This window comes from Lolium rigidum, chromosome 1 (assembly GCF_022539505.1).
Source record: "Lolium rigidum isolate FL_2022 chromosome 1, APGP_CSIRO_Lrig_0.1, whole genome shotgun sequence".
NCBI classification, from domain to species: Eukaryota; Viridiplantae; Streptophyta; class Magnoliopsida; order Poales; family Poaceae; genus Lolium; species Lolium rigidum.
The window spans coordinates 124,217,513-124,230,841 of NC_061508.1; the positions used below are offsets into that span (position 1 = coordinate 124,217,513).

The 13,329-nt window shown below is 46.2% G+C and overlaps 1 protein-coding gene across 1 annotated transcript; it reads right to left on the reverse strand.

Annotated features, from left to right (window-relative positions):
• Positions 1–340: 340 nt before the first annotated feature.
• On the reverse strand, positions 341–12,538 carry LOC124667976 (AMSH-like ubiquitin thioesterase 3). Its single transcript, XM_047205220.1, is given in 15 exon segments — positions 341–755; positions 1,415–1,467; positions 5,181–5,243; positions 5,904–5,978; positions 9,069–9,131; positions 9,201–9,290; positions 9,441–9,765; positions 9,893–9,939; positions 10,027–10,132; positions 11,179–11,285; positions 11,416–11,508; positions 11,689–11,782; positions 11,882–11,946; positions 12,209–12,246; positions 12,249–12,538. Coding segments are annotated over 15 exon segments (1,488 nt in total). The 5' UTR covers positions 12,337–12,538; the 3' UTR covers positions 341–574.
• Positions 12,539–13,329: the final 791 nt, after the last annotated feature.

Genomic DNA, 13,329 nt, shown 5'->3' on the forward strand with positions numbered 1-13,329 from the left:
AGCAATCTGAGCAATTTGCTGCTAATGATGGTTCAGCTAATTGTGCTACAAAACGTGCTAAGATCAGACCGTAATTGTACTCTCATTGTTCGCATTTCTTCTCCAAAACGTACGTCTGCTAGTATTGCTTTCTCCATTCTGCATTTCTGCTCCTGATGACGCTTCTTATTTACACATCTGCAGTTCTACATTACCAATATTTTGGAACTCTTTAAGTTTCCTTGCAGATAGTCTACTCACTTAAGCCTAAAAAATTCAAACCGTGGAGTGAGAGAAGAATCAGAGGACGGCAGTCAAAATTTGAAGAAACGTCCAAGGCTACACAATCAATGGCGAGGAGTGAAACGAAGACACTCAACTGTTCAATGTCAGGTCACACAAGGAAAGAGAAAACGGTCATATACAGGACTTTGTCAAGGAATGCAAGCAGAAACACCCCTGTTTTCAACAATCTCAGAGCAGCTGGGTTGTTCAAATAAAGGGATCAGGTGAGCACGGGATCAGTTTTGCATTTACGGGCGAGAACATTTATATTTTTATATTATGAACCTTCAACTCTAAAGAGCCAGCCTCCTCACACTGGACGGAGGTCGACCATATCAAACTTCACATTGGGGTTCATGTACACATGCGAGCAATGCTCGTAGATTGAAGTACCATCTAGAGGCTCTTCGTGAGGATGGAATCCACTCTCCTGGCAGTCATGAATCACCCCCATGCCACCTGGATCTGTGAGGTGAAATATGCCATGTTTCCTGTTGAGAAAAATGTAAACCATTAATATAAGATCGTCTAATGGATGAATGAATAGCACACATTGCAAATGAGCTCTTCGAGACATGGAACAACAAAGTATTTCCTTTCCGAGGATTTGTTTCAAAGAGGATCAAGCAACAATACTAAGGCATAATTTGACTGTTCAGATTCATGCTTTGACCAACAATTAGTCAAGTAATATATGGTTTATGTTACACAAAATAGACGCCATTAGATTTGTACTCAAAAGCACGCCCTATGAATGTGATCCTATCAACTAAATATTGTAGGAGAAATTTACGTTCAAAACACAAAAATATTATGCCTCATATTTTGTCAAGGGCACGAGGGGTAGTTGTTATCTAAGGTTCAACAAATTCACTCAAATGAAGACTGCAGAATATCTGTAGGTGAGGAAGGTAAAGGATGTACATGTCAACATAATCATTTGCAGTTGATGGTCTTAGGACAGACTGCTCTTTCCACTATCGGGGAATTAAAGCATTTGTTTATATTATGGCTAAGAAATACTGATATTAAGGATAATCTAGAGCAAAAAAAATGCAGACCATGAAATCACTATTAATGATGCCATAATGATCAATAACTGAACAAAATTGCCCCCAAATAGCTTTTGCAAGTGCAATGTAACATATACCTTGTTGTATCGGTAGGTGCCATAACAATTGCAATTGCTTCAGGAAGCATGACCTGTTGACACCAAGATCCCAAAGAAATAATGAAATTGCTGGAGCAATTATCAAATATAAGGAGCAAGTAGTCGACAAATAAGCTAACAAATGATAAAACCATTGGCACAATCTGATTTTAGCAGCAAGATCGATGTTGATCCTCTCAACATTCAAAAAGGATTACAGAAACAATAAATAACCCCAACATTTTTGGGCTTGGCAACAAAATTTCAGATTGGGCAGAAACAAACAAGAAAAATGCCACAACCTAACCTACCTTGTTAGGACTTCAGTACCAATGCTGCAATCCTTATTGCCCCACACCATAGGAAGGATAAGTCCAAACCTTGCCCACTATGTTAGGACTATGAATTAGAGATAGGTAAGTAAAGAATAGGTTACAATTAGGTGGATTTTATCTCCAATCCTAACATTTATACTTTAGGGGAGTATATGAATAAAAGGAGAGAATTTATAAGAATTCTATCTAAGTGAGCGGACACCCATTACCCGAATCCCTGGCCCAACAAGGCTGGAATCACAGGCCCACACCACCGGAATGTCCGGCCAATGCTAGGCTAGAATCTGTAATATTTATGCCTAAAGTACCCCTGCTCGTGGCTGGCTTATATAAGGACCCTTACTAGTTTACTTCGACCTAGAAACCGTAGAATGGATATGATGATGAATTAGACTTATGTCTCTCTTCCCTATGGGAATTAGGGAAATCCCTCGTCTCTTAGACACTAAATCTTTAAGTTGTATCCAAGGCTCCTCCTTGTGAGTGTATCTTTTCTCTTTGGTGACCTCTATCACAACTGGTCTCTTGCTTTGCACCTCTACCAAGTTGTGAGTAGTTTGTTGTGATTCTATACTGAAACCTTGATTCTACATTTACACGTATGTGTAGTTGAAACATTCCGTGAAACTAGATTATTTTATTTACAGTGGCAGAACGAATTTCGATGGCTTATATCCTGGTTAGTGTGGATCTTTACTATCATTATCATTTGTGTGTCATGTAAAGTGACAAGATCTTGGATGGTGTTACTAATGCGTATGACAGTTTCAAATGGGCAAACTGCGTGCACATATGACCTGGATATGTACATGCGTTATTTTCTAAGATTCTTTTTACAATTATAATGTTGTTCTTAACCAGGAGCATGTGATCCCAGGCTCCATTTGGTATTAACATTTCCAAAGGTGCAAATGGCCGACAGAATTTGCTAAAACATCTTTATAACTAACATATTAAAAAATCCAACCTAATGTCTGAGGGAGGAAAGTATTATCCAAGTTTCATGGGTAACAACAATGATCTACCACCAAAACATATTTCATTTTGTCTCATTTTTGTCTATAATCTGATACAAGCTAGTCAGTTCAGGCAGTCAATGTGCTTAGAGCTACCTTTGATTACATGAATTTAACAGTATGACCGTTTTTGTTTCTGTGTTGAGTCAACAGTAATAGCAATATAGACATCTTGATGTCCGCACTTGGAAGCATGTAACACAATTTTCTTTTGCAAGATACACATTTATTGTTCATTTGCTGTGAGTGAGACTAAGCGTGCGTATGGACCAAACAATTATGTTGTGTAAGGTACATCAAAAAACTGTGGTATCTGAACAAAGAGTTAATGCTGTTTTCCAAAATGCAACAATTTAAAATTTTGTGCTTACAATGTTTGATCAAATTTATATTAGTGGATATGTGTATTGCACATGCAAACTTACTAGTACATGAAACACAACAAACATTTAGCTATTGATCCAGAAATTATAACCAACATCGTTGCTACTGTTGCATTTAAATTTCCAAATCTGGGGGTGGACCGAACCGTTCCCCCTCGTCGCTCCCGTGGGCGACGGGAGGGAACCCTAGCCGCCACCTGCCCAGCCCCCCTCCCCTCGCCGCCGCCGGAGGGCGTCCCTGGGCAAAGCCCGGGCGCTGGCGGCGGCGGGGACTCCTCTCCCCCTCGCGTGGAGGACTTGGCGCGGGCCAACAGGGCCGGTGAGGGCGGCGCGCTTGACGAGGGGCGCGGCGGCGCGGCTGCCTCGGCAGCGGCGTGGCGGCTTCGTGGCGTGGTGGTGTCCCCGTGCTGGAGGCGGCGGCTGCTCTCGGGCGGCCACCAAGTCCGGTGGCGGGTGGCCCGGCCAAGCTGTTTCCTCGGGTGGCCAGCGACGGGGACGGCGTTGGGGATGGCAGCGACGGCGCCGGGATGATGGCAACGGCGCTGGCCGCAGGTGGTGCTGGGCGGCCAGAGTTGGCGCCATGGCGGCGCGGGCTTGCTGGCTCGGATCTGGGCCCTTCGGGCCCGATATGGGTTTGATGGGCCATGGCCGTTCTGCCCTCCTGCACCTGGGTGTGGCCAGGCACCTCCTTCTTGTCCGCCCTCCTCGGCTCCGAGCGCATGGTGGTGCTGCTCTGGCTGGGTTGAGCGGAACCCTACGCCATCTTGGCGTGGCGGCTCGTGGCGTCCGTGCGGCGCTGGCGACAAGGTGGACGGTGCTGGGTAGCCGGCGATGCTCTCTGAGGTGGATGTGTGCAGACCCGCAGCGACCTACCCCATGGTGGCACCTGCGCCGCTTGCGGCTCGGTGGTGCCCCTCTTAGGCGGCCCGTCCCTTTGTGGGAATGGCTGCCCCGACCTGGCGCGCTGGACGTGCTGCCGGCGGGTTGCGCTGCCAAGGCTAGCGCTTTGAGAGAAAAGGGTTAGCGCAGGAGGTCTTGGCGAAGAATGGGCAGTGCCTGCAGTGGTGAGGTACCATGCTCTGGGCGAAACCCCTGCCTTTCGGGGCCGGTGACGGCGATGCCTGAGGGCGCCGTTTCCTCTGTGGTGTCATCGAGGAGTTTCGGCACCTCCCTTGCCTAGGGTCTCATGTTCCGGGTGAAAACCTCAGATTTGGCTAGCCAAATCGGGCGATGACGGCGTCTTTGACGTCGTACCCTCCTTGGAGGCGTCGTCTTGGAAACTTGAGTTCGGGACGTACTTCTTCCTCGGGGATCTCAGCGCTGACCACATGGGAGGTGTCTTGCGATGCAGGTAGCGCGCCGGCCTCTCGAGTGGTATCGCAGTGGCTTGCGCGACGAGGATCTTCCTCGAACAGCGCGAGCATGCCTCTGGATGAGCAGTGGTGGGCTGGCCTCAGTGTTTGTTTGCGGGCTGCTGAAGACAGCACGCTTGCACGTCTGTCGAGGTGGCCGGGAGCTAGCCGCTGCGCCAACGGTGTTCCTTGGATTTGGGTCGAGGCCGGAGCAGCAATGCTCCCAGCTGAGCCGTGGTGGGCTCGCGGGATTCAGGTGGTACGCGTCTTGGCTACGGCAGGCTCTTGGTAATTTTGACGATGCACAAGCACCGCAACTTTCATCGGCAAGGGTTCAGTCTTGCGGAGGAGCTCACTCTGCAGCGTCTTGGAGGGGCACTCGACGGATTTCGGCCTTTTTGCCGTAGTCTAGTTTTGAGTGTTGGGTGTGTACTGTGGGTGTTCGGCCTTTTCTTAGGCTTGTAATGTAAACTCCTTTTCTATCAATGAATAGAAACCGCGCGAAAAAAAAAAATCTCCAAATCTTTGCACCACTACCGAACAAGTAACATTGCATAGAATGAAAAAACTTTTTTAGCTTGGATTAACAAGATAGTTAGGGCATGACATCAGTGAGTGTTAAGCACAATAGAAACCAAAATTACTACAACACAAGTACACATAGGGTTCAAACAGATTACCTGATACGAATAATGATTATGAAGATCAATGGAAGATAAGAAGCAGGTCTGTGTTGGATGTGTCTGAAAAAACAGAAAATTGTGAAAAAAACCAGTTTAATGATCATATTTTGGATAGAGTCGCCAAATGGTGCTTTTGGCACAACTGAGCATCACGAAACACAAAAATTTACATTAAACTGTTTCAATTTAGAGTATGGAATGAATGTACAATAACCTTAGCATCAACAAGTTCCTAAAAGATAACCTCATCCCCCTCAGATATATTTGATATGACTGAACATTTTAAGCATATGATTGGTACTACTGAATTTCGTAGGTGTGCTCAATGTGTACTACATCCATGGAATTTCTTCGGTGCGTATGCAACAGTGAACTGGGACATGTACGCTAATATGTATGAACAAATAGAATCCAGTTAAATAGGCTTTCCAAAATACCTATAGTCACAGATCGGCTTGATATAGATCCCCCTTTCAGTGCTTAAGTAGAGTAGTGACAGTCATGCTAGATCAGTGTGTCTTACTGTCTGTAATAGTCAGTCATGCTAGATTGATGTCCCAAAGTCAATATTAGTAGAAACTAAAACAGGTGGAGGATTAAGTTAGCATTTCCGTCAGTTACGATCACTACATATGCATTACAATGCAGGACAAAGGACACTCAAAAGTCTGAATACCAGCTTGAGCAGTCAACAGCAACCATTTGTGAAGCTGAACTTACGTGAATCCAACCAAGAGTGAAAAGTGAGGCTTTGTCCTGAACTTCAAATATTTCTTCTTCATTTGTAGCTTGACACTGGAGAACACAGAAAACCATGCAAGTTATTTCTAAAATGCTACAATTTTTGTACTGCATTGCAATATGTAAATTTGCAGTAAGAAGAGCAGATCAGTTTACAAAGGACGGAGCATTAGAGCATCTCTAACAGAGCCCGTAAAAGGTCCAAAACCGAAAAATAACCGCCACTTTACGGGTTCGGGACGAAAAAGGGCGCAGATCAGTGACCGAAAACGAGCGAAAACTGAAAAAAAAAATACGGGCTGCGTTCGGTTCGCTCCGTCGGCCTGTATTTGTAGGGGCCGACGGAGCGAACCGAACGCAACCCGAACACAATCCCTAGTTTGCGCGCGAGGGAACTTTCAGCTCCTCCCAACCACCGCCGCCGCCGATCTGTGTGCCCTCACCTTCCTCTGCGCCGCCACCCTCCGATTTTGCTCCGATGAGTCTCGAATCGACCCCGCCGGCCGCCGTTGGTACCTCGCAGCCGTCGCCACCTTCTCCCCTGCTCGCCGCAGCTTCCGCCGCTCCTCCAACCACCCCGGTGATCCCTGCCATCCCTGCGACCCCAGCGGAGGAAGCAACGCCGGTGGCGGCGACGAGCACGGTGAAGCGGCGGCGCGCGGGAACGCATGTGGTCACGCAATCGCTGCCGGCCACCGGTGATGTCTCGGCGGTGGCAACGAAGCCAAAGGCGCCCCGTGCGAGACCGAAGAGCGCAGGCCCCAAAAGGACGAAAGTGAAGGCGGCGACAAGCCGTGGCGTCCCGCCGCCGGTTCCCTCCACGCCCACGGCAACACCGACGGCGCAGCCGACGACGGAGGAAGCAAGCGCGACCGTCGCCCCGGACGTGCTCGACGAGGGGTCAACAAGGTAAACATGAACTCGTCCTCCGTTTATTTGTTTGCTAGTAGATACTGAGGGCTCATCCGATTAGGAAGGAGAACGCCTCGTACATGGAGATGTTGGACGAGGTGCACATTAACCCACTCCCTCCGTTCGGCAATGGCATTGACGGAGCTGAGAACGACTGCGGGGACGAGGGGGAAGAAGGGGAAGAAGGGGACGAAGGGGAGGAAGGGGAAGAAGGGGACGACGGTGTGGTGGAGGTCACGGCTGATGGAAATAGAAAGAAGAGGCGGGCCAACAACTACACGGAGATTGAAGACGCCACCTTGTGCCGAGCTTGGGCCTCCGTGGGGATGGATGCCGTCTCCGGCAGGGATCAAACAGGGAAGCAGACAGCGCATCGAGGACAAGTTCCTTAAGCTCATGCCGCGCGTTCGCCATCCTGTCGATCGCACCTACCGATCCCTCCAAGGTCGTTGGGACGTGATCAAACCAGCGTGTAGCCGGTGGGCAGCAGCAATGGACCAAGTGGTGTCCAATCCTCCAAGCCGCAACTGTCGACGAATATGTGAGTGCATACTTGGTAAAGCTAATTGTAGTTTAGCTTGAATGACATATTGACGATTTGTTGGTTCCTTTTGCATATGTAGGATCGCATTGCCGATGCTAGGTACAGAGACATGGCCGGCAGCAAGGGCAAGAGCTTCACCATGCGTCATTGCTTTTATGTGCTCGAGCACCTCCCCAAGTGGAAATTGAGAGATGAAGAAGTCGCTCCGAAGAAGGCTGCAATGGTTGCGCTCGACGACACCGAGGACGAGAAGGATGGCAGGAACGCCGACAAGCCGGAGGGGAACAAGAAGGCGAAGGAAACGCTAAGGCTCGAGGGGGAGGCTGCATTGTTGAGGGACAAGTTTGACCAAATGATGAAGTCCAAGGAGGTGATAGCGACCAAGACTTTGGAGACCAACAGTGTCATCATCGAGACGAAGAAGGAGGTGAGCCTTGCAAAGCTTGAAGCCAGCCGAGAGCAACGAAGCAACGAAGCAACTTTTGGCCGAAGAGAGGGAGATCATGATGATGAACACTAAGGACATGAATGAGATTCAACTGGAGTGGTGGAAGGAGACTACGGCGGAGATCACGGCAAGACGAAGAGTAGCTCGTGAAAAGGCAACTGGTGCAGCCGATGTGACTCAAGGAGGTGGTGGCGACGGTGCTGACGGCGGGCCAACCTCGGTTTGATGCCGGCGGTGAGGGGAGAGGGGGAACTATGAACTGTGTCATTTGATTCTGTCATTTGATGTCAGCACTATGAACTATGCATGAATTGTTTGCATTTTATTGTGATGTTTCTTCGATCATATGCTAAAATAATTTCATAAACCCTGTTTTTAAGGGTTCGGACGACGTTGGCGCAGAAAAAGAGCCCATAAACCAAAATTGTAAAACAGAAAAAACTGTAAAACAGAATATTCTGTTTTACAGTTTTGGTTTACGGGCTCTGTTCTGCGCCAGCCATTTTACGACCCGAATACGCGAGTTCGGTGAACTGAACTCGCCTTTTTCGGTTCGACTTTTTACGGGCTCTGCTAGAGATGCTCTTAGCCAATACTGAAGTTCTAGTTCTGTCCTCAGTCAAACTTTTTTGAGTTTATAAGGTTTACAGAAAATGTGCTAATATATACAACATAAATATACATTAGTACGAAAAATATATTCTATAACAAACCTACTGAAACTAATTTGGTATTGTAGATGTTGATACATTTTGCTAGACTTTGGTCAAACATAAAGAAGTTTGACTTAGGAGAAAGCTAGAACTTCAACTGATTGGGAACTGAGGGAGTAGCCACGGATCTAATCAATTTAACGAAATTCAAGAGTGGCCAAGAAAACTTGCAGTGCTCGCTGCTCTCAGGCAAGCCATATGACAGTAAACAAAGAGGACACCGTTAAAACAAAAGTTTTATTTTATTTTAATGAAAGTAAACTCCTTCGCTGGTCACACTTTCATCAGTGATAATGTATGTAAACCACTCAAAAAAATTAAAATGTTTTGCTAAGCAACCACCAGTCACTGTGAATTGTGGATATATATTATAGAATATGCTATAGAAGGAAGCTATAAGATCCGCATGAATTACAAAGGGTTCTGCATGATTAACCAGATAAATTGTTTAGAGAAAGGGTTCAGTTGAATTGAGAGTTACGATATAATGAAATTAATAAACCACATATTGGAAAATAGCAGCTTACTGAATCAGACGTTGATTTCTGCTTAGGAATTATCAGTGTCGTCACATAAAAAGTCCTCTTTTTCTGTATAAGCATATAGAAATGTTAGTGATGTAAATATTCATTTTGTTTTCTTCGTGGGGAGATACATACCAGGTAACCAGCAAGAATCCCACATGTTTCCAAATTATTTGCAGTATTTGCCTCAGCAAGCCTCAGAAAAGACTCCATTAACGCCACCGGCTGACAAGGTAAAACAAAATAGCGTTGAAGGGGTATAAGAGGTCTATTGGCTGGATGAAATATGAATAAAAAGAATCATGGTCAATAATACAGTGGATATGGAACAATGCCATGAAAAAGGAAGCTGCAAACTGAATTTAGTTTATTTACCACATGCAAATTCTGAAAACGTCCTGTGTCACAGGTAGCCAATCCTGGTCTTGGATCAGCTACTCTTGATGGAGAAATTGGTCTATGTTTAGGGTGTACTTGTGCCAGGACTGGTGGGGGAGAAGGCTGTCTGATATTCAGCTGGGAGAATTCTTCCTCGAAACCAGCATAAGATACAGATGCTGGCCCTTTTACTGGTAAAGACCATCGACCATCGTCAAGTGAGAGAACAGACTGCATATCACCATTGATATTTGTGGATCCATCCAGCGATGTTGTACTAGAACCATATGAGCCATTTTGGTTCAAGATTGCTGGCACTAAACTGCAGAAGAATGGAACATCAATGGCAAGTGATCAGGAACAGGCGAACAGCCATATTACATTAGCTGTATGGGTTAGCTTATTTATAAAGAAATGGAGAATAGGGAAAACCCTTCCTAGGTTCTCACCTAGGGATATCACTTTGGGTTAGTTCAGGGTAACTTGGGTACTGGATCTGTAACACGCAGTAATGAAACTCATACATCAATAGTTTCATCATGTTGTTAACTGATAAAGCAAATTGAGAACATGATACTTATACCTTGACGCCAGTGACAGGCCCTGTCCATTGGCCATGAAGACCATTCGGTCCAAGTATTGAATGCCTGGATAATGTTTCGTCCTTTAGATATGGCAAACTGGCAGACCTGCATAAGTTACACAGTAAACGCAAATCATTTTCTCCCTAGTTTTTATAAAGAAAGAATTAGACACAACTGTACAGTATGTAGATCAACAGTTACATAGAAAAAGTTCATGTGCCTAAGCAGAAATTCATCTGTAGTAGCAAAGTTGGATTAAATAAACAAAGATATGAAATACAATGCAAAAAAAATTAGGCTGCAAAAGCATAGAAACTAGAAGAGACCAATCTTAACAATTTTCAGGAGCAGCACAAATTCAATCTCGTTTTTCCATTATACAGAATCATAATGCAGTCAAACAAATTCTTGATTTTAAGAAATACCAAGACCAATTCCAGGTCACACCCAGTATGATTCACAAGAAAATTAACATGGACTCCTTCCAGGTGAAATAAAATAACAAAAGGTTGCAACTAGATCTCTTGAAAACATCGTTCGAATCAAGCCAGGCTCAACATACACTGGTGGGACTTGAACCTATGGTTATTGACACAGCAATAGGCAACCAAAAGCTAGGCTGTCCATGCAGAAAGCACCGGTAACTGGAAATTTTAAGGCACGCTCATCAACAGTTCAACTTCTTTTGCTTGTATGATTGTGCTGTTTGACCTGAAAGCTCATGCATTACTTATCCAGTTAATCCCTCTGTTCCTGAATAAGACATTCTAAGATCTTGTGTAATAAGTCCATTATTGCTGCTGGTATGGTGTATCCACTCTAGTACACAGTAGGAAAATGTTTATGTTACTCTAGTACATCTAGGAAAATGTGTGTATGTTACTCTAGTCCACAGTAAGTCATTTATTGCTGCTGGGATGGTGTATGCCACTCTAGTGCACAGTAAGTAATAACTGACACCGAAAATAACAAGGGGGCACATAAGGGGAGGGGGGGGGGATGGCGCAAAGTTATCTCGAAATCAGAGAATGACATGTAACTAAGAACGAAATTTGAAAACTGGAATGACGCGGAACTTGCAAAGAACACCATGCAAGGCAAATCAGACATACCATAACATGCACATAAATAACATCTAATTATACACATACGATTTGACTAGCTGCCTATCAGGTTCAATGCCTTGTGGCGATGCCTCTTGATGACCCCCCTTAGAGAACGTTTTCTGCAATGGTCCTGTTGCACTTCCAAAAGCTGGCTACAGGAGAAAATAAGTAGATCCCATGAAAAAGGAAATAAAACAATATATACAATAGGTGCCAATACATTTGTAGTATATAACCCCCTTCTCCAAAAGGAGGTATAGAAACGTCAAATGAAGGATGTACCTGCACCATAGGTGGACTTGGAGCAAGCTGAGCAATTTGCTGCTTCACAATCGGCTTCAGAGACTCTAGCTCGCTGATAACATTCAAGAGTTTCTACAAGAAATTGAGCTACTCAACATAAGCATTTGACATTTCCATTCCAAATTCAAAAGGACAAACAACAACAGTCAATTGCTATGTTACTCTATAAGAAATATATATATATATCAGGCTTGAGTACGCATTTTAATCATGGTAAACTTGATTCAAGTACAAGCTTAGATAGGTAAATACATCAGAGTTATGTGGCCCTTTCTTCAAGAATTCCTTTTCTCTTGACTTGAATGCATGGTAATCGCGATGCTTCGGGATCGTCTCGGACAATAGGCTGCCATTAACTAGTGGTCAGACATACCATTAACACACAAGCTTAAGATATTATGAGTAGCCAATACTAAGATATACACCAACACAGCTCACCCCCTACCTCGAGTATCTCAGGAGGATAATGTACAGGTCGACCAGGTTCTTTTCCTCTCGGTATATGTTCGCCTGTGCACCACATAAAACAACCCAGATGTTACAGCCCACGAGCTAATTGACAGTGTCTAACTTTTTTTAGGGTAATTGACAGTATCTAACTTAATTGCATTGCAAAAACAAGAGCCGATTAAGCGTCCCCGGACCCAAAACTGCCGCATTAACATGCGAACCCAGCATCATTAGCACCAAGAGACGAGATTGCGATGCATTTGAGAGACTCTGGCACGGGAATCGCCGCTTAGCGTATTCAGATATCGGCTTAGGGTTTGACCTGGCGGAGAAGATTGTCGGCGATCCGGAAATAGTAGGGAGGCTGATGCGGTGGTCGACCGCGACCGGACGCGCCAGCCCCTCGATGCTTGTGTCCCTCCTAGCTCGCCTAGGTGATGTCATGGCCATTCTGTATCGACTCCTCCGACGATCTTTTACCGCGACGAGGGTCCGAAAGGATCTCCAGGCTACTATGAGGTGACAGTGGGGAGGAGGTGAGGGACGGCCAAAGAGGCAGAGGGAAAGACGCGGCGGGGATCGGCCGGCGAGCAGGCGAGGCGGCGAAGAGGCGATATGGAGGGGAAACCGGCGGTAGCGACGTGGCGGCAGCGGCGGCGAGGCGGTCAGCGGGGAGGTGTACCAGAGCAAGCAACTCGGCGTGTTTGGTTGCTAGCCGAGTCTTTTTCCGTATCGAGTGGCCCAAAAACTCGGCAGTTTGGAAGGCGCGTTTGGTAGCCTATTTTCGGTCCGTTTCTATGTTGTTCCAAGAAGCATTCTCGGCCAGACATTCTAGGAATACAAGGATCGGCCATTTCTAGCGAGCCACTCTCGTCTTCACAAAAATCGATAACATTGCGTTCCCGCAAAGCCACCACGGGAGATGGCGTGAGCTGGCGCGGAACGGCGAAAACTCGGCGGGATGAATACGGTCACCGCGCTCCAAATTTCGTCACCGTATATACGGGCGGCTCTCTCACCGCCAAATCCAAATCCTCCATTTCCCCATTTTGATCTCATCCACCCTTCATGATCTAGCGACATGGTCGGTTCTTCCTCACCCGCACGGTCGGCGAGGTTGGCGGCGACGACTACTGGCCGTGGATTGTCGTTTTCTTCCTCTGCGTCGATTACTCCGGTTGTTGTAAGCTTCTGCAAACCCTAGTCTCGGATTTAGATCTTTTGGGTACACATGGGTCTGAAAGAATCCATTGTAGGCCATTCATTCATCACCGGTCGAGGTTGAATCTGACTCTACCGTGGGAACGGTTGTCGAGGTTGCATCTGACTCTTCCACGGGGACGGTTGTCGTCGTTGCATATGACTCGGGATGGTTGTGATGCATGCATCTTCGCCAGGGTCCCCTGCTTCCCCGACCTCGGTGCTGCATATGGCTCCTCTGAC